At 43.5% G+C, this 23,884-nt stretch overlaps 2 protein-coding genes across 3 annotated transcripts in view; both read right to left on the reverse strand.

Moving 5' to 3' along the window:
* Positions 1-977: 977 nt before the first annotated feature.
* Positions 978-16,463, reverse strand: pitpnb (phosphatidylinositol transfer protein, beta). 2 transcript variants are annotated; one of them, XM_076110364.1, is made up of 12 exons: positions 16,418-16,463; positions 12,025-12,055; positions 10,413-10,558; positions 9,215-9,306; positions 9,039-9,046; positions 8,014-8,088; positions 7,500-7,583; positions 5,716-5,793; positions 5,513-5,617; positions 4,586-4,708; positions 4,274-4,361; positions 978-3,413 (listed from the first exon to the last, which is right to left on the reverse strand). In XM_076110364.1, the coding sequence occupies exons 1-11, from the start codon at positions 16,435-16,437 to the stop codon at positions 4,314-4,316; spliced, it is 810 nt and encodes a 269-aa protein (XP_075966479.1). In that variant the 5' UTR covers positions 16,438-16,463; the 3' UTR covers positions 978-3,413; positions 4,274-4,313. The 2 variants fall into 2 exon arrangements, with proteins under 2 accessions (XP_075966479.1, XP_075966448.1); XM_076110333.1 differs by lacking the exon at positions 4,274-4,361.
* A 2,485-nt stretch (positions 16,464-18,948) lies between these two features.
* The window catches only part of ttc28 (tetratricopeptide repeat domain 28), a 96,167-nt gene continuing 91,231 nt past the window's right edge, over positions 18,949-23,884 (reverse strand). Inside the window, exons 28-34 of the mRNA XM_076094527.1 lie at positions 23,626-23,703; positions 23,377-23,536; positions 23,185-23,261; positions 22,030-22,159; positions 21,676-21,783; positions 20,846-21,488; positions 18,949-19,927 (exon numbers count right to left, since the gene is read on the reverse strand). Of these exons, the coding sequence (XP_075950642.1) occupies positions 18,949-19,927; positions 20,846-21,488; positions 21,676-21,783; positions 22,030-22,159; positions 23,185-23,261; positions 23,377-23,536; positions 23,626-23,703 (2,175 nt within the window). The remainder of the gene's footprint in view (positions 19,928-20,845; positions 21,489-21,675; positions 21,784-22,029; positions 22,160-23,184; positions 23,262-23,376; positions 23,537-23,625; positions 23,704-23,884) is intronic.

Consider the following 23,884-nt stretch of genomic DNA (forward strand, 5'->3'; position numbering starts at 1 on the left):
ATTAAAACAAAATATTAACAGTCGGTTCATTGCAGAACTGTATAAAATAAAGAATGTTTTAGATCAAGGAAATAAATATTAAACAAAGATTACTGACATTTCCTCATTCATTTATGCATTCATGTGCAATATAAACAACCACTCAGCCCGATTACATCATACTTGTTTTGATCAGTTTTATTTAAATTAAGTCTCTTTTTTGTTACTATCCACTCTGCTGCTGTAGTCCTGCAAATGTCCCCACTGTGGGACTAATTATCTTATTTTATTAATCCAATTATTAACAACTCAAGGAACCAACTATCCCACCGTTTATTTTAAGGCTCCAATATTCAGAGACTTGATTCAATACTTTCATGTCGTCACTTGTTTTTGGGCAGAAAGAAGCTCTTTGTGAAGAACAACAGAATCAATGAAGTGACGTCCACCTTTATTATTAACCCTTTCAGTCCAATAGGTTTTCTTGGGACACTCGACTTTTTCTCCTTCAGTCATTTTGCATTTGACCGTTTGTGTGATTTGTGCCGGTTTGAAAGCCGACGTGATTTAAAAGAAATGCAAATGTTTAGAAATGACAGAACCAAAAGGTTTCTGTTAAAAATGTCAAATTATTGTTCAGTTGTAGAGAAGTTTAACTGAATAAACAAATAAGGCATGTTGGTATTAGGGACAGTGTGAAACGTATTAAAGCAGAAGCTTCATCTTCCACCTGTTCAGTCTGAAGATCGTGACGTCTGGTTCTCTGCTGGAAGGAATTGCTCATCTTTTGTCCCTTTTTAGAATTTTCTTAAATTTTGTCCCAAAACAATCACAACCTGAAAAAAAGTTTCAATTTTAATATTAAAATGTAAATTCAGAAAGCAAAGTTCAGTTTTCAGTAATTTCTCTATATGTTGAGGGAGCGAGATGAGAGTAAAAGTCAATAATCTCCTTGAAAGACGTTTCTTACACAAACAAACAAACCAGGAGACATCACATTGATTCTCTTATTTGATCAAATTTATTAGATATTCTGTTATGTTCCATTGTCTAGACCTTCTGTCACAGCCTGAAGGCCATGAAGAACAAAAACAAACATGAACTACTTGTTTTACATTCACTACTAATTCCCCTGAATGTTGCCTTCATCAGAAAAGAGAAAATAGAACGTTGTGAATCTTTGTCTTTCAAAGTGAAAACAGAAAAGAACAAAAACAGTAGATTTTGCGAGTGTGTATTCATGATTACAATAAAGAGACAGCAGTATTTTGGACTCCATCTGTTCCCTAAGCTCCTATCTCCTAGCTCCTAGCCCGCCCCCCCCCTCAGAATCAGACCCCGGCTGGCATCCCTGGTAACGCTACCAAACTGTACATCACACGGCCGACTCCCGCCTTCCTCAAACTCGGTCCGGTCTTTCACTCCTCGTCTTGTGATCGGAGGTCCGGCTGAACCCGGTTTGATTCTGAGGAGGAGCCCCCCCCCCCCCTTTTTTATTATATAAAATAAAATAAAGGATTTCCCTTCTTCTCTGATGCAGTTCGAGAGCTTCTCCTGATCAAACACAGAGAAAGGAAAATAATAAAATGAAATAAAACGCTGTTGAGCATGCCGATCCAGATCTGGACTTGTATTCTTTAGGAACCCTCTCCTCGCGTGGTGCCGATCTAGCGGCTCCAGGTCATGCTTGTACAGGTGTGAAACTCGTCAGGTGTCTCCTGCAGGTCGCACACATCCTGCTCAGGCCGACACGAGCGTCTCCCGGCATTCACGAGAGCGGACGAGGACGCGCGGACACTTCTTCTTGCTCGGACAACACGAGAACCTCAAGAAGTTAGCAGTACTGAATGATAAAGACCTGACACCGCTGAGAAGCTGTGAATTATCCATTCAAGTCAGTGTTTGTATGTACAAGATGTCCATTTCTACAATGGACCATTATAAAGTACACTTATAACTCTCTTTTAAAACCGGTCACACACACACACACACACACACACAGTCTCACTCGCACTAAGCTACGTCATGATCATAGAACACATCACATATTTCACCTAGAGAGGATCTGCACTCCGCTCTACACAAAGACGCTAACGGAGCTCTGTTGTGAGTGAAGTCCATCCTGCATAAGAAGAAGAGATGTTTTCAGATCAACCTAAAGCAGAAGAGATTGAACTGTTGAACTAGAAACCGTTCAGACTGACCCTCAAGATGAAACGCTTAAAAAAAAACCAACTAAATGGTGAAAATATAAAACGACACAACTTCAACAAACACCACAGATCTGCCTGGACCCATCAGCTCCGTCAGCTGAGAGAGGAAGCGGTAGTTTAATAAAGATATATATTTATGTTATAATGTATATTTATCACTACCTTAATTCATGCACGCGGCCACGCACTGACTTTATGGCTAAAAAATGTAAAGAAATAATCTTTCGTTGGTTTAAAGCCCTGTTGACATGCAGCGACGGAGACCACGAGGAGCCTCGAGAAGGACGGTCCGGTAAGAGCGAAGGCAGCTGATAACAGACAAGCACACACACAGACACACACACACACACACTAACACACCGGTGTATCGTACACACACACACACTCTCTCTCTAATCAACACTAACGATCCACTGGAGCGAAAGCTGCACTGCAGCGACTGTACACATGCAATGACAGTTTAGCGAGGAGTTGCTGTTGTTCACATGCACTTGTGACGGAGGAGGAGGATGATGGGGGAGACATGTGTGGGGGAGGGGCAATAGTCGATAATTACCCATCATGCATGAGCATTAACTTTGCTTTGAACCATAGCCTCAAAATGAAAAAACAAAACATAAAAAGAAACGTAAAATTCCCAACTAACTGCCAGACAGAGGGGACAGTGAGACAAGGAGAGGACGTCTAGAGACAGAATATAGACACTACTGGGGGGGGGGGACAGTTATAATACAAGGGAAGGTGGGAGATAAATGGTCCAATACCTGCTAAAGTCATCAGATACCAATTGTTGTGGGAAGCTAAAAACATTCTAATGAATTTAAAAAGGCTTGACTTTCTGAGTCCCGGTGTGCACACCTGAATAAAAACAAAGCCCGTCGTAACAATCAACTAACAATTACATATCAGGCAATTTACGTTCTGTGCAAAGAGGGGTATTTTTTTTCTTTTCTTTTTTTTAAATATGTATGCAAAACCATGTTGTCTGTGTGAACAGGAGGCTTGTGATCGGGGTAGAATCTGTACAGTACTGTTAAACCAATCTTTCATCATCAAACCCCCCAATGAATCATGTGAGACGGGAGGAGAAGACGCAGCGTCGGGCCTCCTCCTCATCGTGGTGGACGCGTCTCTGATGACGTCATCGTGACGGGGTTTGGTTGATTTGCCTCATTGCTCATGAGCAGCACTGGTGCCTCGAATCGGACCTGTATTACGCAGCTGGGGGGGGGGGGGGGGGGGGGGGGAGTTAGGAAGAGACGACAGAGAGATGTTTAAATCTGTGAGCAATCGGCTGTTGTCGGCTGTTTGTTCTCGGGCTGCACCGAACATCTTTAGTTTTTATATATTCAAATATTTTTCAACGAAGCTTTGAAATCCCATTGTGACTTATGTCTGTGTGTATATATATATATATATATATATATATATATATATATATATATATATATATATATATATATATATATATATATATATATATATATATATATATATATATATATATATATATATATATATATATATATATATATATATATATATATATATATATATATATATATATATATATATATATATATATATATATATATATATACATATACATATACACACACACACACACACACACACACATACATACACATAATACTAATAATATTAGTGCAGCCAGATTTCTATCTGCAACTTTGCAGAAATACCGGCTTTAAACAACAACAACAACAAAGCTGCATAATATTCACACGTTGATTAAGAAGTTAAATGTCAGCGTTATGAATGAAGTGTTGGGTGCAGCCCGACGTTAGTCACATGATCACAAAACACAGAGCAACACAAACGGAGTGCAGACGAGCATCGAGCTGGAAGAGAACGTTAAGACGAGAGTGAGAAAGACAAAAGTGAGTCGATGAACGTTTAGAAGGAGATGAAAACAAGAGGGTCAGAACGGGAAGAACACAAAGCGCTGAAAGAGAAACATGTCAAGCACCAAACACATGAAGTGGAAAAGTGAGTAAGTGAAGACAGCGGAGTTAGGAGAGGGATCCATGCAGCTCCAGCCCTCCTGCAGGGAGACTTACTCAGCCTGCCTCTAGTGTGTTTGACCTACAGCGCCGGCCTCTACACGTCTGTTGCAGAGGTGCCTCGCACATCTCCCTTCTGACGCATCTAGTCAGAGGAGTCAGGAGGGAAAGGGTTACATGGAGCATGTTGTTTCCTCTCCAGCTGTCTGGTCCAAACACAACATTCAGCACTCACAACAGACAGCTCCTTGACTTTTAGAATATCTGGAAACATGCAAAGAGATCAACTGTATTGTTCAGATACTTTCTTCAACATCAACCACCACAGCAGGAAGAAGACGGTCCGGTCCAGTGTAGATCTGTATTTACCTCCTCGAGCTCTTTTTGGGTCTCCTCCTCCATCCGCCTGATGTCCTCCATGGTCAAACCCACCCATCGGTCAATCCAGCAGAACAGCTGGCGGTGGAAGTTGGTGAAAATACGCCTTTCTTGCTGTGGAGGGAATAAGTAATAAGTAAAATAATTATGCTTCTGCACAACCAACAACAAGACTCGTTTCCTGCTTTCAGTCCATGTTGGAATGAGCTGAACTAGGCTTTAGTACATTTTACTTTTACTCCCTTCAACTTTAAGAGCAGCCATGTCTCCCTCTGGTGTCCAGAACAGAAACAACACTTCATGGACACAGAAAATCAAAGTAATTCATAAACTCATTTATAACGGTTGTTTCTACACATCAACACTCATGAGGTGCTTTGCGTGACGGTTTATGGTTGAATGTGGGCGTGTAGAGGACGGGAGGTGGGATTTATAAAGAGGAAATTGCACACAGGCAGGCAAGGTTTGAGAAATCACAATATTTTTCGGCGTGTGTGCATTTCCACAAACATTTAGTGTGGATCAGCGTTTTATAAATGAGAGAAGTTACGCTGCAAGAGAATCAGTGTTTGTAGACCTGGAAACCCTTCAGCCTGTGAACAAACTGAGTCCATGGTGTCTTATTTCACACTTCTGTGAAAAACGACTCATTTCTGGCTCTCACTCACCATCTCCTGTCTTGTTTACCTAAATAACCAACTAGTAGTAATGACTGTAGGTCAAACAGCTGTTCATGATGGCAGCAACATCTAGTGTTCAAACTAAGAAGTGCAAAGTACACACTGTTCAATGTATCTGAAATATGCTCAAACCATGTTCTAGTGTAGTTTGGTGCAGATGAGTCATTATAAACAACACAAATACTGCATTATAAGTATAAACACCAGTGATCTGACATGAAGAGATACGAGGCTTTACCGTGTGGATGAAGTTCTCCACTTTGGTCTGCAGGCCCCACCACCTGAACTTGACTGTGACCAGTTTGTACGCACACATGTAGGGACAGTCTGTCTTCAGCTCGTTCTGTGGAGGACGGGAGGCGAGAGCATTAATCATGTGACAGAGGACACGGCGTCCAGCAGCTGGTGCAGCTCTGCTTTCACGCTTCTACGTCGGGTTACCTTCCAGTCGGGGCCCAGAGGTCCTCTGTCCTTCTTGGCGGAGTGGAACAGAGCCGGGTCTTCTTCTGGCTTGTAGTCCTGAAACGACATTAAACACAGAACTTTAAGATCCGGCAAGAAACGGACTGTAGCTGAGTCAGCTGTTTAGCTGCTGCTGCTTTCAATGACTCTGCACTGAGCTTATAGTCACACTGTGTCAAGAGGGGAAGTCTGGTGGACATCTTGTTTGTTCCTGTTTGTTAAAGCCAGGCGACAACCTCCGGCTCTAAAGAGTGAAGCCAAAGCTTCATGTGTTAAAGCTGCATTCTCTCTAGTGTCCACCAGGGGGCGACTCCTCTGGTTGTATAGAAGTCTATGAGAAAATGACTCTACTTCTCTCTTGATTTATTACTTAGAGTCCGATAGAGAAAATCCTCCTACTTCTGAACATTACTATACCATTTAAAAACATTTAATTATCTGAAAACCACAACATCGTCAAACAGGGCTGTCTGTGTTCAGGAATAATAAAGAATCAGCGACCACAAGATTGTATTTAACCCCAAACCCCCCGAGCTCAAGGCTCACTGTGCTGTTTAATCCATCAGGCCTGGTGGGACCGAGTGTGGAACACCGGGAGCAGATGGACCTTCAGATTAATCCTCGGCCTCAACACTGATCCACTTGAGTCATTACTGGACAGGAGCTCTGGGAGGAAACACCCACCTGGATGAAAACGGCTTAACACCTCCTTTAAGATGTTAAACCACAGGTTTAGGTATTACTGAGTGACAGCTGGAAGTGTCATTCATCATGCTTTTGAGAAGACGGCCATGTTGAAACGTTGCTTAATTATTAAATATATTTTGCTGACCTGTCAATCACCGTGTAGCCCCGCCCTAAAGCATCCCCTGCTTTATGGTCTGTTTGACTCTAAATGGACCATAATGTACTAAATGAACATCATGCTGTATTGAAGAAGACTTGAAACTAGAGATTGAGACCATAAACTCATGTTTACAATGTTTACTGAGGTAATAAATCAAGAGAGAAGTAGAGTCATTTTCTCATAGACTTCTATACAACCAGAGGAGTCGCCCCCTGGTGGACACTAGAGAGAATGCAGCTTTAAGAGGCTTCACTCGGCAGAACCGGAGGTTCCGTTTCCACAATACTGTACAACTCTTTAAGCCGAACAGACACAGATAATAACACATACAAAGATGAATGAATAGATAATGCGCCCTGGAGCTGATCCACAGACAGCGAGTAATGAAGCAGCTGCTGGGACACTAGGAACGCCCTGGAGACATTCACTGATCCAATCCTTCAATGGCAGGGCGAAGGCCAGACTACTGCATTTACGGGCAATTTTAGAATCATCCATTGACCTAAAGCTCCACACAGAGTCGGCATCGAACCCGGGTCCCTCTTGGTGCGAGGCAACAGTGCTAACTACCACATCACCGTGCAGCTACACAGGGATGCACAACGAAATGCAGTGTCAAACAATACAAAAACACAAGTGTAGCGCATTGTTTGGGAGGACTGGGAGCTCAGGAGGTAGGAGACACATGCGAGTAAAAACCTTTAGAGGTTTTGACCAACAGGTCTTTCATAAGCTCATCTAAAAAGGTATTGAACAACCACCAGTCCTCACCTTCACATGAAGTTGCCGGGCAGAGTTTAAAGTATTTCAGTGTGGCTCTATGGATGATGGGTAATGAACCTGTGTGACCAAACTCCTCCTCAGGGTGGAGACATCCTGCATGTCTGATCATATCTGAGTTTAAAGACAAACTCACCCCGTGGGTGACTTCATCTCTGTTGGCGATATCGATGGGAGACACCTCCACGGTCCTCCATGTCTGCTCGTCCAGGTCGTGGACCTGACACGGAGGAGAAGGACAAGCAGGTAAAGCTCGGCTCAGGAAACAAGGACACTACGTTTGTCCCAGGAGGACGTATTCAAATCTCTGCTGAGTGGAAACCAAATGAGATTCAAATATTAAAAACTGGTGTTTTGGAACTTTTTCTCCTTATTTCACACTTTGGTGAAGATTTCTATGAAGTCAGGGAGATTCATTTATATCTTTATAGCTTCATGTTATAACAGAGAGCCTGCATTATAAACTAGGAGTGCACTGTTTATCAGGCAGGGATTATCTAATGAAAGATGCTCTCGTGTTGCATTGTGGGAAACGTAGGACCCAGTATGTCTAAGAGTCAGGATATCTCCGCTTCCGCCACTTCAAATGTGACTGTTCTTCTCTCTCTTTCTTTTAAAATCTTTTCTCAAACGTCTCCAACCCCACTTACATTCTCTATTGTTCCCATGTCGGGTTTGTGCCACGTCTCGATCTTTATCATAAAGTCGTCCTTCATGTACTCGTTCTGAAGAAGCAGGAGAGAGAACACACACATATCATCACGCTGGAGAGAAGAATGACACGAGGCGCTACCGTCACACTGAATGACGTCAGCAGCAGCTCAGTCATACCATGAATGGAGGATTCTGACAGATGTACTTCGGCTAAATCCAATTAACCAATCAGACGTTTATACTGAAAGGACACGAGCGACGGCGCTCAGCTCAGCGCTATTCTTAACCCCAGCGCCGGCCGCTAGCTTGCAGGCGATGAGCAGCGACGTACGGGCTGTGAAGACGCTCAGCAGACATCACTCATGGGCGACAGTCTGCTGCACGCTGCACATACAGGAGTATCTGTGCACTCAACCAGCATGTAGAATAAGGCTGGAACGGTTTGGACTGAGAACAGAACATCTGTACCTTTAACTCACACACACTGTTTTTCCAATCGTGCAGATCTGCACTGTATGATAACAGTCCATTTTAATACAACGGGTTAAAAATTCACTGTAATTCCATTAAAATTGATTTTGTTTTATTCTGTTGATCGGGGATTTTTGCTCGCAGGGGACGAATTTAAATCTGTAAAGCTTTGACGTGCACCGCTGAGCAAAGAGCAAGCTGTGATGCTGTTGCTGACCTTTTAAGGGAACAGAGAGGACCTCCTCTGTGGGAGTTACACTGCTCCGTGAAAGAGTCAAACATGTCCCTTGGAGAAATTGTGTGTTGATCGTTGTGCCGTTAGCAAACCGTGGAGAGCTTTTATTCCCTGAATGAAATGATGAACAAACCTCCAGGATTTTAAACGACCGGTTACAGAGATGACAGACAGAAGCTCAGACTGACTGATGGTGTTTGTGGTTAGCTCGACAGCTGAGCAGTCGCTACATCACCGAGCTCCAACAACCAAACACTTCAGAGACATGCAGATGAATCTCACTGGGACCAAAGTGAGAAATAAAAGACTACTCACCGTCACAACTGCAGAGGACGGAGAGGGGAGAGGAAAAGAGAAGAGAACATGAGCATCATGACACAAACAACAGGTGGACAAACTGTTTAAGCTCCATATGGGAACATGTACTACATTCAGACATGGTGCACTAAAGCTACGGCGAGCATCTCTGCAGTGAAACAACATGAACTTACTGGTGCGACAGTACGGGTAGGCGTTCCAAGCCTTTTCGTGAAACACTAGCGCTCCCTCTGGTGCGATCATCTTCACATAACCTGGGACTTTACTGCAGAGAGAGAAGAAGGAAGTCAGACAATAGAGTCCATGGTCCTCAAATAAAACACCCATAGAGCTGGTTACATATGTACAAATGTAGCATCTTCAGAGCTGAATTAAAACATTTGATTAATTATATGATTCTACTTGTAACAAATTATCCTTTTTGTTTTCCTGCAGTATCAAAGAACCAGTCACACAATGTAAAATAAGAGGAATGTTTCAGTTCTCCTTGTGCGTCTACGTAGAACTTAAACTCCATTTAGAGTCAAACAGCCCATAAAGCAGGGGATGCTTTAGGGCGGGGCTACACAGTGATTGACAGGTCTCTACCAGAGACGTATACAGCGTCTCTACATCGCTCCTCCTCAGTCCAGATATGGTCACTTCCTGTTCACTGGCTGTAAAAAAACCAACATGGCGACGGCCGTAATCCAAGATGACAGCGAATTCCTGAACTTGATGCTTCAAAACATCAGTCCACAAACCACTGGCTGACATCCCAATGACTCCATCCAGTTCTTCTACACAGCCTGTGAGCGGTTTCACATGCACCAACACGAGGGAAGCCTCGCGTTATCCGAGGGATGAAAGCGTGAATCTACTTTGCAGAAAGCGCCCTTTCTTCCGTGTAAACGTGGAGCACACAATGCAGGAATACATACGACGAGGTGAAGCCGGTTCAGTAAAATGGCTGCTCATCTTGGCATGCAGAGTATCAACAACCCAACGTCTCCCCTCAGACTGCTGCCAAAACGTTCCTACCGTCGGCCTTAACAGCTGGCAACAAGCGCTGTCTGTTTCCTTCCATCCGAACAAACACGTCCAGACGGAGGCAAAAAATCCAGCTCATGTTTCCGTTGCCGGTGCTCCAGGTTTTATGTGTCGTACCTCCTTAGGTTACTCAGTCAACACGTGATAGCAACGCCATAAAAGCCTGCTTTGTGAAGCTGCTATTTATAAATAATTTACATTTCTCAGTCTGGTTGATGTCTGTCACAAAGACGCTGCCTCAGTCCTGTTCTCTCCATCCCCATCACTGCTGCATGCATGTTGCTCTAAAGCTTCGACTTCACTGTGCATAGAGGACCTTACGGCTCCACTCCAGAGACTTGCCTCTTTAGGTGGTAGATTTTATGTGTGTACTGTCCCTTCTCCCCATCCTTCTCGTACGGCTCGTTCTTCAGCACCTCGATGCCCTCTCCTCCTCCCGTCTCGTTCTTGCTGGCCTCAGCCACAGAGAACAGCTGCCCTACTTGATACTGGGAGGAAAGGGAAGAGAGGAAAGAGAAGACACAGACTGAATGAAACGGCGTTAAACTGCAGGAACGAGTCCTGTGAAAGACTGGGCAGGTTCCTGAAGTTAAGGCAGGTGCCTCAAGGGTGCAGTACCAGAGACGGCCACTAGATGCTACGCAGGAAATTCCAGACTGTGTTCAAGTGTACTGAAAAAGGCCAGACTTCTGTGTTTAAACGGGTTTCATATAGCGCATATGGATATCTGAGGATGTTAATGAGGTGTGGTTCATGATGAGCCTTTAAATTCTGGTGTTTTTGCTGCTTAATCATCCCTCGTCTTTCAGCAGATTTCCACACTTTTGTTCCAACTGAAGTCATAAATACAGCATCATAATCAGCCACATGCTTCTCTTTGCTGCACAGAGAGTGTATATTTAATAGAACAATGTCCGACAGTCTGTTTTGGGGTAATAGACTGTCGGACAAATGGGCTTTCTTTTGGACCAATGGGACATGGAGTTTCTGAATATTGTGCGACAAACACCCCAACAACCACCTCAACCACCAACTAAAGCACCATATCTGTCCTGAGATCAGCCAGCAGCTCGGATACAGTGAATATGGAAGTGTAGCCGATATGTACAAATAACATTCAATGTTCGTCACAGAACGGGGCTAGCTACAACCGCCAACGTTCGTGTTAGCGTCAAATTTGGAGTCCGATTAGCTTTAGTGTTGTGTAGTTAACGTTAGCCCGTCAGACGCTCTGTCTAGACGGGGTCTTGATGTGTGGACGCGGACACTATTTAAACTGTATTGCTGAACCACATTTTCACATCACACTGGTGATAAACGGCTTCAAAACATCCCTTTGTTGTTTCCCTTCAGTCTAAAGGAAAGGACTTGAATGAATCACCTGTGTGGCCTCATTGGGCCCCAGAGGACTACGTCTTAAGATGGAATATTAACCGCTGTTGTTTAGGACGTTACTGCTGACACCATTATTGTTATGTGGTGTACTCATTCTACAGAAAACCCAGAGAAACTAAACGCTTTAACTGCCAGTCACGATGATTTTCCCTTTGCGGAGAAGGCAGTGAAAAAGGGCCAGTGTTTGACGTCACTGGATGTCAGACTGGGGTCTGGGCTCACTTGGTCTGATTCAGAGAGGAGATAAAAAGAAGCGATTGCTATTTAAGAGAAAGATGACAAGAGAGATTGTGGTTTTAAAGGCTGAGCTCACAGTCCAGTCCAGCTCCCTCTGCAAACACCACCACCAGCCTGTCACACCAGCACCAGCGCTCTCTAACAAAGGCTATTCTGTCTCGGCTCGTGACCCAGACGAAGGCCTGAGTGGACCAGCAGTTCAGGAGAAAAATACACAACACAAAGATCATGCTTTAGCTGTGATACACAATATGTTTTGTGGAAGAAACAACTCAGAATAGCTTGTGATGTCAAAGAGGGTATGGAGGCAGTGATTACTCACCTCTTCCACAGAGACTGGCAACACTACACGGCTGAGAGAGGGAAACAAGGGAGCGGTGGGGCAGGAAGTGGAGAGAGAAACAAACAAAGTTCAACACATTAGTGTGGAAACAGAGCGGTAGAATACTGGAGACGGTGTTCAAATGTTAGGATGTGTAACAGACAACCAAAGACTAATGAAACTGTCATTCTTTATCTTAATATCACCACAAATGCTTGAGCATTAACTGAATCTTTGGGTGGCTGAATGGCATCGAGTGACCTCGTGAAGATGCCAAAGCATGAAGCATGTTGAGGATGAACTTCACTCCGACCATCTTTGGGGAAAGAATGAAGCGACTCTGCTGCTAAAAGAGGAAAGTCTCCCAGTCCGAACGTCTAAACTCTGCTTTAGTCCACAAAAGTATGTCATGTGGAAACAGCATATGGTTGTAGCTACACGCCCGTTATTAAACAACAAGAATTCCTCTTAATAGGAGGAGGGTTTCCTAAAACCATGACATAATCTGCATTAACTATTAAAAAAAGAGTGTTAGCAGGATAATCACAGTAAGGACTCATGCTGCAACAATCCAGTGCTTTGAAATTCAATATAAATATATATATATTCCTGTTTAATCTCAGGTCAAAATGACATATTGGTTTTACTTCATTTTGGGTGATGCCTTCTCCTTTGAATCAATGACATCCATATCTCATACACACAGACGAGGCTCAAACAGCAGCATAACCAGGGATGCATTATAAACAGCCTATAGTTAAATATTACAGCTTAATTATGGAATCCTGTGCAAAGATTGGCAGATTGAGGACCTTTAACCTGAACATGAGCTGACTGATGGAGCTCGCTGGGGGCTGACAATATGCAGTCTATGATGTAAACAAGTTGAAAGCTATTACACAATGTAATTACAGCCAAGAGAATCACGAGAGACAAGGAGAATATGATATAAAACTATGTCAAAGATGATGGATATGGCCAATCATACTCATATAAGAACTCTCCAGAAGAAACCATCGATAGACGCAAAATAAATCTGCAACTTTTGTTCTGGCAAAATGACATTAACTGTTCATAGCGTCCTTATTATCAGTGTTTTGTGTGTTTTTATATCATTGCAAACTGAAAGTATCCTGGTTTACACCGTTTGTCAGACGTCATGTTAGGTTCAGGATATTGTCAGCATTTTATGACATTTTATGGACTAAACGCTGAATTACGTGGCCGAGAAAATCATCTGCAGACAATCGATGTTGTAAATAGTTTAGTTTTACTAACAAACATCTGCATCTCTCACATTCACCACGTTTTCACCCACAACGTGGACTTATTGATGTGCAAGTTACATTTTCAAAGACACATCCACGCTGAGGTTTTGGTGTTCATGGAACTGTGAACAATGAAGCTCAACTGGAAGAACGAGGCCGGGCGGAGGCTTTAGTAACAGAGATAAAATAACTAATGTTGCAAAAGCATCCACTGCATGAGACTGTGAAGAACATGAACACACCTGTTAGTATCACTGAATTCACCACGAGACGAGGAACCAATGTGAAATCTTTTTCCTGTTGCTGTCTTTAGAGGCATCGGTCTCATTTTACCGGCTTAAAAGCGGAAGAATTATTCAAAAGCGTGTTTTGCTTCTACGCGAGATCAAAAGTCAGCCAATAAAAATGTGAAGGCCTGCTTGATCTGCTTCATTATTTGCTGTTGAGAAATTGATTGTGTTGTGCCAGGAAAAACATGCATATCACTGAGGCCAGGGACAGAACACGTCTGTGGAATTGCATCCATAATATTCACACTGTATTAACACTGACTGGCACTCTGTGTGACAGAGCCACTGCAGCAGAGGAAGGGTTTGCACTGGAAATAGCTTTGTTGGATTATAAAGGGCAGAACTATTCGACAAAAGGTCGAGCAGTCACAGGTCAAGTGGTGGTGTAGTCCAGGTAACCTGAAGTTATGTAAGACCCAGTCTAAGTCCTCTGTGTGCCTCTGTAGACATGACAGACACCTGCAGCACAGGTACAGCAGGGAGTCAGCCTTTATACAGGTCTCAGTATTCAGCTGCTTCATTTCTCTCAACCATCAACAGAAGATTAATCAGCAAGTATTTTGATCAGCAAGCAAGCAAACATTTTGATGCCAGAAGTGACAGTCGTGTGAATATCTTTAACTTCTGGATTAGTGACGGACTGATGGATGTTTGCAGGCAGCCTTCTAACTTTGGCTTCTGTAGAACAAAGTTAGCCACTAAACATTGTTCATCTTTTATTTATGTAAGTTTACAACTTCTTGTTCTCTCTCAGAAACAAGCAGATGCTGCCATCTTCTGAAAAATGCTCTTGTTAAAGTGCACTGAAACTATTCATTTATAAGTGATCAAGTTTGATTTGCAGATGTGCACCCTCAAACGCTGAATAAGACTAATAAATGACCATTAAGTTGAATCAACATCTGTTAGTAAACAACAAACTTCTCCAAATTGGTATTTCTACTGTAGTGTTCTCATGTATGGGGGGAAACTGTGGGAGAGATCCTGGAGTTCCCCCCATACATTAGAACACCATCAACCCCACTGAGGCATCACTAATAACACCACAGAGCTCTCTGTCAGACGCCTTCGATTGTTCACTTCTATATCGGTGCTCTGAGAAAACTAATTGGCAGCACTAGTGTTGAATGTGCTTTTCTCTTCGTGAGCTCAAGACACAGACCTCCACATTCTGTTAGCTTTACTTCTTATATTGTGAGTAAGATAGTTAGTAGATAGACACTCGATTAGAGAGCAGATTCTGAGCAACGTATTCTACATCTAATCTTAAATTAACCTTTTTTTAAACTGACCACTCGGGCCAAGATCATCTTCAATTTATTTATTATTTCATGTAATTGATCTGGTTTTTCTTCTTTACTGTATAGGCTTATGACTCTCTTGTTAATTGTTAAAGGACTTTGTTACTGTGTTAATTAAAGTGCTATACATGCTGCTATTATCATCATTGTTATTACTACTACTACATGGCTTTGGATGGATATCTCCGCTGTAGAAACACACCATGCCAAGTTACAGCTAGCTACAGATGCATATTCTTCCAGACACGATGGTCCTTTCAAGCACAATTAATGGATTTTTCCTACTGAGGTTTAATTTAGCTGTACTGCTGAACACTACAGAGAGGAGTGGGTTAACCAGGGCTAGCTTAACACCTCAAGGCTACAACAGGTACCATTATCTGGAGCTCATAAACAGGTTAGCCACATAGTACAAGCTAGTTAGCTTTGCTAAGAAAACATTGCAGACCATCCTCTCCATCACCTACTGCAGGGACAGACTCATCCAGATACAGGAGAACATTCCACTGCAATAACACTTTATAATAAATCACCTCTGGCCAAATCAATATCACCATTACTCTGTTGTTTGGTTAAATCTTTGCACTAATGTTTAGTTAGTCAATTGAATATGATTCTATTTCATTGTATATATTGTGCCTTTGATATTTTTTGCTCTGTTATTTTATTTACCTGTACCAACAATTTCCCCTTGCAGGATTAATAAAGTATCTACCTGTCTATCTATCTACCTACCTGTCTATCTATCTATCAAGCGCCCTGTTATAAGAGCTACTGTACAAAGTAACAGCAAAGTAGTTCCATGTAACCTCAAGCTAGCTTGAAGGGTACAACTGCTAACGTGATATAACCGAACAATGAAGGCTCATTTCTGCCAAATGCTTCGACAAAGTTATGTTTTATTCACCTACTCGGTGGTTAACATGTGTCAGATGTGTGCATTTACAAAATCACAACACCGTTGTCAGGAAAAATTGTCATGCTAACGGCTAGCCGGCTGCTAAAGCTAACCTAGCTACAGCTAGCTAGCATTCGTGGTAAATCCGAACCTTAATCTGTCGCTCACGCGACCGAAAGCTTAACATCACGGCACCTTTTGCAGATGTAGCACGATGCTAACTGGATAAGCTAAGCTAATATCGGGTGTTTTTATTCAACCATTAAAGTCGTTTTTATGTAACTCATTTTCATTAAGAAGCTAATTACCCCGTCAGATGCTAACGTTAGCTCGCACTCAAGATGCTAACGCTAGCTCGGACTCAGATGCTAACACGCTAGCTCGGACTCAGACGCTAACACGTTAGCTCGCACTTAGCACCGCCTAAAAAAGACCGGTGTAGGTCCCGTTATCCACGTCCTGATCCACCCTGCTCAACGCGGGTTCTTTACGGACAACATACTGGTAAAACCAAGCGACTGACACCACTAAACGACACACGCACGTCTTTACTCCTCAATAATAAGCACTCGGGCGGATGAAAACGCGACCGTAAAATGTACTAAAAGACGTTTTTTAAAAACACTTCAGACTCACTATTCCTTGATGAGCACCATCTTCGTCACCCCGGGCTGCGCATGCGCACTGGTGACGGACAACAGATAGAATTATAAACAAATTCGGTCCGCCCTCCAGGAAAAATAGGATTGGCTGAAACATCCTTTTAAACAACATTTACTGACATTGATATCATTTAATATTTAATTAATTATTAGAGAAAGACAGAATGAAAGAAAGAATAAGAGCCACAATAAATACATTTTCATAAATGTGAATCTGTCAAACTGAAGTTTTCACAGTGGTGGAAAGTAACTAAGTACATTCACTCAAGTACTGTACTTTATCTGCAATTTTGAGGTACTTGTTACTTAAATATTTCCATTTAATGCTACTTTACACTTCTACATTTTGATTTTTTTTACATTTATTTGACATCATGAGTCACTTTGTGGACTAGATTCAGATTATTAATGTAAAAATGGATTCATTATTATTGATGAAGTTTCCCAGTAATCAAAATGAGCTCCACCTTTACCAACTGCAACATTACAGTGAACACATTAATGCATTGATAATTATAATCTATATATATATATATATTATATATTATTCTGAAATAGGATAAAACAATAGAGCACTTTTACTTTTGGTTTAAGTTTATTTTGATGCTAATACTTGTACTTTTACTCAAGTAGGATTTTCAATGCAAGACTTTTACTTGTAACAGAGTATTTATACACTGTGGTATTACTACTTTTACTTAAGTAAAATATCTGAGTTCTTACTACTTACTTTTACTATTTACTTTGATTGTAATCCTCTCTCTTCAAGAGATATGATTCATTTAATTACATTGTTATGCAAATTACATTTTAATATGTTTGAATTCTTTCATTACAAAGATTAAAGCAGCAACTGGTAAAAAAGTTTATGAGTGTCTAAAACACATGTAATTTATCTGTAGCATCTTATTGCTTCATATTTAGAATAAATAATATTTCATTGCGTCACAGTCAGATCCACTCCCTCCTCATCAATCTAACTCCCTTCACCTTTCACTCACCTGCGTCTGATCGCTCATCGAGCCACTATAGAGACCCCTGCCTCTCAGACACTCATGGCCAGACTGTTTGATATTGAATGGCAGACTTTCCAGCTCTTTATCCCGGACTGATTTCCTGTTGTCGACCCTTCCTGCCTCTGATCTACCCGTCCCGCCTGACTCCCGGTAAACTCACCAGCCTTCTGTTCCTCACTCGGATTCATTCTGCTGCTCTGCCAGAGACTTTGCTGTCACACTCTGTACCTGTTGAGTTTACAGTAAAAGCCAACGGTTCCTGGAATCCTGTGTGCTGCAATTGGGTCCATACACAACCCGGCACACATTGTCATAGCTCTTGTTGTGTTTTTGCTGTATCGATTTCTAAAGTCATTCTGATATGTATTTCATCTGTACATCTTGTTCCAGCTGTGATGTCTGATTGTTTTATATTTAAAAATAATGTGTTTTCTACCTGATTGTCTCAGTATTTAAGAATATTCTTTTTAACGATCACAAAATTCTACCAGCTGATCACTCATCAAAGGAATGAGAAGAGTTTCAGAGAAAATATCAGAGGTTTACAATAGTAATATAATGAGTAAAGTATTAAAAGAGCATCATTAAGTTTCATACATTGTCTGACTAAAGTATCACAACAGCACTATAAATATCTACTGTACAGGTATATCGTGTTAAAGTAGAAGTATTTAGATCATTAAGGAAACGTAACCATAAACTCACTGTATTACAATTTTAGAATTTAGGTAAATATTACTACTTCTAAGATTTAATCAAAGATTTTCTGTTTCGTGTTTATCGTGAGTGGAAAGAGAATTGATTATGAAAACAAAACAAGGAAAGGAACATTTTTATTTGTCCACGTCTTCAGATATTTCTAAATAGGAGTCTGGCACCGATGCAAAATTGTACATTATAAAGTCAGTCTGACGGCGAACAGCAAGAGGCACCATGCTGACAATCAAATCTCCATAAAAAATATCAAAATGTTTTCCTCTCGTCTTTTAATTGTCTTTATATAAAATGTGTAATAAGGACTGGAAAACACGGCTTACTTTACAAAATAAATGACAATCGTGACGTTTAACAATAATTAATACACGATAAATCAAATTCAGGTCGACTCACACAAACGTATAGCGAGCAGTCAGGTGGACAGGAAACGTTCTCAGTCAGCAGACTGAGGACAGATCATGGAGACATGAGACACGAAGACACGAAGACTCATGCTCTCTAGTCATGAAAACAAAGATTAAAGCCTCAACAAGTCTCTCCAGGAGTCCTCTGGTCCTTCCAGCTCTCTCCAGAATGAAGGCACAGTCATCACATTCAAAACATCCCTTCACCAAAACAAAGTAGCGATGTGTAAAATCAGTCAGTACGAAACGGTACTTTTCTTTTTTAAATCAACAGGTATTGCTTTAAAAAAAAACGTGGTAGTATTTAGCTGACAAATGGACAGCCTCTGTCAAAGTACAAACACCGAGAAAGACACAGAAGACTCCTCTCAACATTTGGAGGAAGGAAAGAAATGTCCAGGTGAGAGGAACTTGTATCCGTTCCCAGAGGGGAGCTTGACGCCTCCTTTAGCTGGAGGAGGTCTGGCCTCCAGTTTTTGGGGACCTTTGTGGCTCTCCGATCCGTCTGCGTTTTTGCTGACGGACTCGTGTCTAGGTGAGAGACTAAGCAAACCCAAAACGTCCTTCTGCACCGTGCTCATCTTTTTATTACTCCCACCTCGGAGTAAGCTGGCGTTGCAGGGCAGCTCGTGTTTCTGGCCCGCGTTGTTGGCCCAGAAGGTCTTTAAGTCATGCACGGCCTGGACTTTACTGTCCCGCTTGGACCGGGTGAGTTCGGGGGTGTTTGCGGGGCTGGAGGAGGAGGCGGAGACGGATCCCGCGGAGGAGTAGGAGAGGGCCGGCGACGGGGCGCTGTCGGCCGGAGAGTGTGAGGGCGAGATGTGGGCGGCGTACGGCGAGGTGGGGTACCTCAGTTTGAGCTGCACGTGCACATCTGGGGACACGGCGGGGAGAGACAAACAGGGAGAGGAGGGAGCCGGGCTGCTGATCTTCTGCAGAGACGAGGAGCGCGACGGAGGCTTTGGTCGAGTCGGGGGAGGCGTTGATGTGGAGAGGGAGAAGAGAGGGGAGGAGCACGGCTTCAGGCCGGCTCTGCTGGGCGGCCGGCTGAACGCGCTGCTCTCCGAGGGCCGAAAGCCTCGCGCTCCTCCGGCGGGAGTCAAAGTCGGGGTAGTAGGAGTTGACGGCGTCGTCCCCCTGACGCTGTTGGCCCTCTGCAGGCTCTCCACGGCTTGCATGTGGCTCTGGGTCTCCTCCAGGATCTTCTGGGCCAGTTCCTGCGGGTCCAGCTGTCCCACGGGCCCCGTCCTCTCCTCCTGGGACTTCACCGTGCTGTCCGTCTCCGTGCTGGACTGGTCCGACTCCGAGCTGCTCGCCTTCCCTTTCCCCGTGCTCTGAGGAGCAGCGCTGGAAATAAAACAAGAACAAGAGCTGCAAATTAGCTTTAAATGCTGTGACATAGCTGTCACAACCGTTTCATTCTCACTTGATATGTAAAATATCAGAGAGATAATAAGAGACACATGAGGAGGTATCTCAGGGGTCCAAAAGAAGAGTTAGTTATTTCCTGTAACTTCACTGGCAGATTCTTTCACCAGCTTCAGGAAAATATGATTTTTAGGGTTCTTATAGATAAAAAAGACTTAAGATACAGATATTAGTACAGTTAAACGAGGAGCTTTTGCACATCTTTTCTCTTTTAATATACGCGTGACACTGTAATAATATACTTGTTTTAACGTACTTTTATTTGTTTGTTTACCGTATTTTATTTTAAAATTTCATATTTTCTGTTTTACTCTTATGCTAATTATTTCTTATATGTGTAACATACTTGAAAAAAAACAGTTTCTGATTCTGAACAAGAGCTTAAAACACCATCACATATCTGTCACAACAGTTTCATCATCACTTGATAAAGTGTGTAAAATATCAGAGAGGCCAGAGATACACAGCTGTGATGGATGAGGAGTTATTTCAGGGGTCACAGTTATTTTCTGCCTTTAAAAATTGGTATTTTGGTTCCAACAACGATAAAAAACCTGCCGTCAGCCTGCTTTATTTTATTCTATATTTTCTCTATATTATATTTGACCCTGTATTTTAACTTCTGCACTATTTTATGTCTTAGATTCTCATTTCTACTTGTGTGATTCTTCTTTGCATTCATATTTAATAAGCGTTGTAGGAGGGATGGGAAGGTTTTCATCGCCGACGTCTCCTCTGTAATGGTTTTGCACATTAAAGTAAAGCACTTGAAATGTGCTGCATGTACAAGAGGAAACGTCAGAGTCTCTTTCTTTCTCATAATAACAACAGACTTACATTTCTTTGGGGTTGGGGCTGGTGTGGACTTTCAGCGGCGGTGGCGGAGCTTTGATCGGAGACGTCGGCGTGCTGATGCTTCCCTTGGAGGAGATCATAACCGGGTACCCGTGACCCCCCGCCGACCCTCTCCCGGCTCCGCCTCTGCCGTGTCGGTGTCCCGCAGGCAGAGGCAGCGTGTCACAGTCCCTCCTCCCTCGCCCTAGCGGCTCGCTGCTTACAATGGAGAACCCCTCATACTCCTCTTCCTCTCCTCTTCCCCCTCCTCCGTGATTGGTCAGCCGACCTCTCGACAGGCCGCTCGAGTGGCGGTGCGAGGCGTAGAGGCCCGTTCCCCCGCCGCGAGGCCTCTCCGGCTCCTGCTGGTGCTGGTGGGAGCGCTGGCTGATGATGTCGCTGCCGGCGGGCTCGGGTCGCGACAGGAAGCTGAGGGAGGAGGCGAGCGAGCTGAGGCTGTAGACGGAGATGGCGTCGCAGGAAAGGTTGTCCGGGCAGACGGGGGGCAAGAAGGAGGAGGGCTGAGGCGGGTAGCACCCGAAGGAGAGGGGTAAGGAGTGAGGCTGGGAGGCGGACTGGGAGGAGGACAGAGACTCCAGGGACGAGGAGCTGTCCATGCTCAGACGCTTGGGAAGCTCTGTGGAGTCTGAGAGGAGGGTTAAAGGTGAATAGGGTCAAAACATTAACTCATAGATCTCACCATGAGAGTTTTCTGAAATCTTATGTTTAAATATGCAAATGAGGCATTATCTAATGGTAACTTCTGGTGAATTTAGGAGAATGTCTGGGAGAGTTTTAAAAAACAGGAACATAAAGTTCTGCATTATTCTCACCAAAGAGCGCCAGAAGAGACTGGAGGGCGAAGTGCATGATGCGCCTGCTGGCCTGCTTCCCGGTCTTCAGCAGGACCTCCTCCTGACCCACCTCACAGAGATCGAAGCCTGAGAGAGACGGGATGTACCCAAGTACATTTACAAAGTAATGCACCTTCCATTTTATGCTAATTCACACCTCGAACTCTACTGTTGAGACGGAAATATAAATACATAAATATATATATATTCTCATCCCAAGCAGCAATATGCTTTCATTCATAATACTCATCGCCATAAATGTATTGTTACCTACTCACTAAGTTTCCCTTTCAAAATAAGAGTGAAACTCGGTTTAATCTGTCGAGGACTCACCGAGCGCCGCCAGGAACTCGTGGCAGCCCGGAAGCCTCCAGAGCTGCACGCTTATGGACACTTGAATGGGAGCCAGAGAAAAGTCCTGGTCTTTGTCGCCCGACTGCAACTGAACCAGCACCTGGTGAAGCTTCGGAGGGGAACGCACACATCATCACTGTTATTATGAGATGCTACAGTGAGTTTGTCTCTTTCTTTGGTTGTAGCACCCACATCTTTTCAAACACTCTGACCGGTGCCACACCGTCTCTGAAACACTTACCATTCCCACCATGCTTTTAACCGCCTTTGTGAGGAGGCGTATGAGAGAAGAGGAAACACAACTTCAGTGGTTTATTCCAGTGTAAACTGGGTTTGAGTCACTGCACACTGAGGCCATGCACGGGTGATGGAGGGCGACGACTAACAAGTAAGGGACGTCTCACGTCGGATGCACGGGCAGCAACACACGCATTCAACTGGAGGACTCGTCATTTCAGGTGGGTTTTAAAACTCTCTGGACTGATGCAAATCACCTTCATTCATCACGACATGAACCAGCGGTGGAAAGTAACTCCTGCTGGAGTCTGAGCTGAAGGAGGTTCTGGTGAACCTGCATGAGTTCATCTGGTTTCACCAGAATCCGACCCGGTGGCTCCGATGACGAGCATTAAGAATAACTCTATAGAAACAGACCATCTTCTCTCTGGTGGTCTCTTTACTGATGGAGGTCTGATAGAGGATCAGGACTACACTGAGGCTGGTTCATATAGAGGATCAGGACTACACTGAGACTGGTTCATATAGAGGATCAGGACTACACTGAGACTGGTTCATATAGAGGATCAGGACTACACTGAGACTAGTTCATATAGAGGATCAGGACTACACTGAGACTGGTTCATAGAGGATCAGGACTACACTGGGACTGGTTCATATAGAGGATCAGGACTACACTGAGACTGGTTCATATAGAGGATCAGGACTACACTGAGACTGGTTCAGAACCAGATAAAAGTTCCTCACAGTAACTTTAAATAATGACTGCAGGACTTTTACTTGTCATGGAGTATTCTATGTTGTTGTATTGGTACTTGTACTTAAGTACAGCATCAGAGTACTTCTTCCACCACTGGTATGAATGAGTAACTGTGCCACTAGAACACAACATGGTACCTTATGAATGAGCGGTTCTCCGGCCTCGGACACTGTGACCAGTTTACAGAGAGCCTGCAGAGCCGGAGGAGTGAGACCTGAGGAGACCAGCAGATGTTTCACATCTTCTTCATGACATGTTTTTGCATGTTTAGAACTATTTTTGGAGGTGCATGCTTCAGGAAGTCTGGATCCTGGAGGGACTAGTCTCACCGAGCAGAGACTGCAGAGTGGTGCTGCACTGTTGCAGCCGATCCCCGGGGTCTGAGGTGGGGAAGAAAACCGCCGCGGGGAGACCAGCGCCGCTGCCGGAGAAGTCCAACCGGAAACCCACCGCGGACAGGAGCGCCTGCCACCCGGGGACACCGCCAACCTTCAGAGGACAGAGGACATTAATGGGGGGGGAGTCGGGGGGAGACAGAGGCTGACGTCTAATAAAGACAAAGGGAGCGACGAGCAGACCTTGTTCTCGACGCTCTGCTGAGACGTGTACATCGGGTGACACTGGCCGCTCTGGATGCGCTGCAGAGACTTCTCAACCTGCAGAGACAAAGAGATCAAACACTTCACCGCCCGGTCCGTCTCATCGTCCGTCAACAAATCAATAGTCCTGGTCCTCACGAGCAGAGTATCACAGGTACTGTTCATTGTACTCCTTATTGTGTGTTTTTATCATAATAATAATAATAAATAGTAAACAGATGCTCGTGTTATTTAGAGC

The sequence above is a fragment of the Anarhichas minor genome, unplaced genomic scaffold, assembly GCF_050575085.1.
Source record: "Anarhichas minor isolate MPS153535 unplaced genomic scaffold, ASM5057508v1 ptg000002l, whole genome shotgun sequence".
Classification (NCBI taxonomy): Eukaryota; Metazoa; Chordata; class Actinopteri; order Perciformes; family Anarhichadidae; genus Anarhichas; species Anarhichas minor.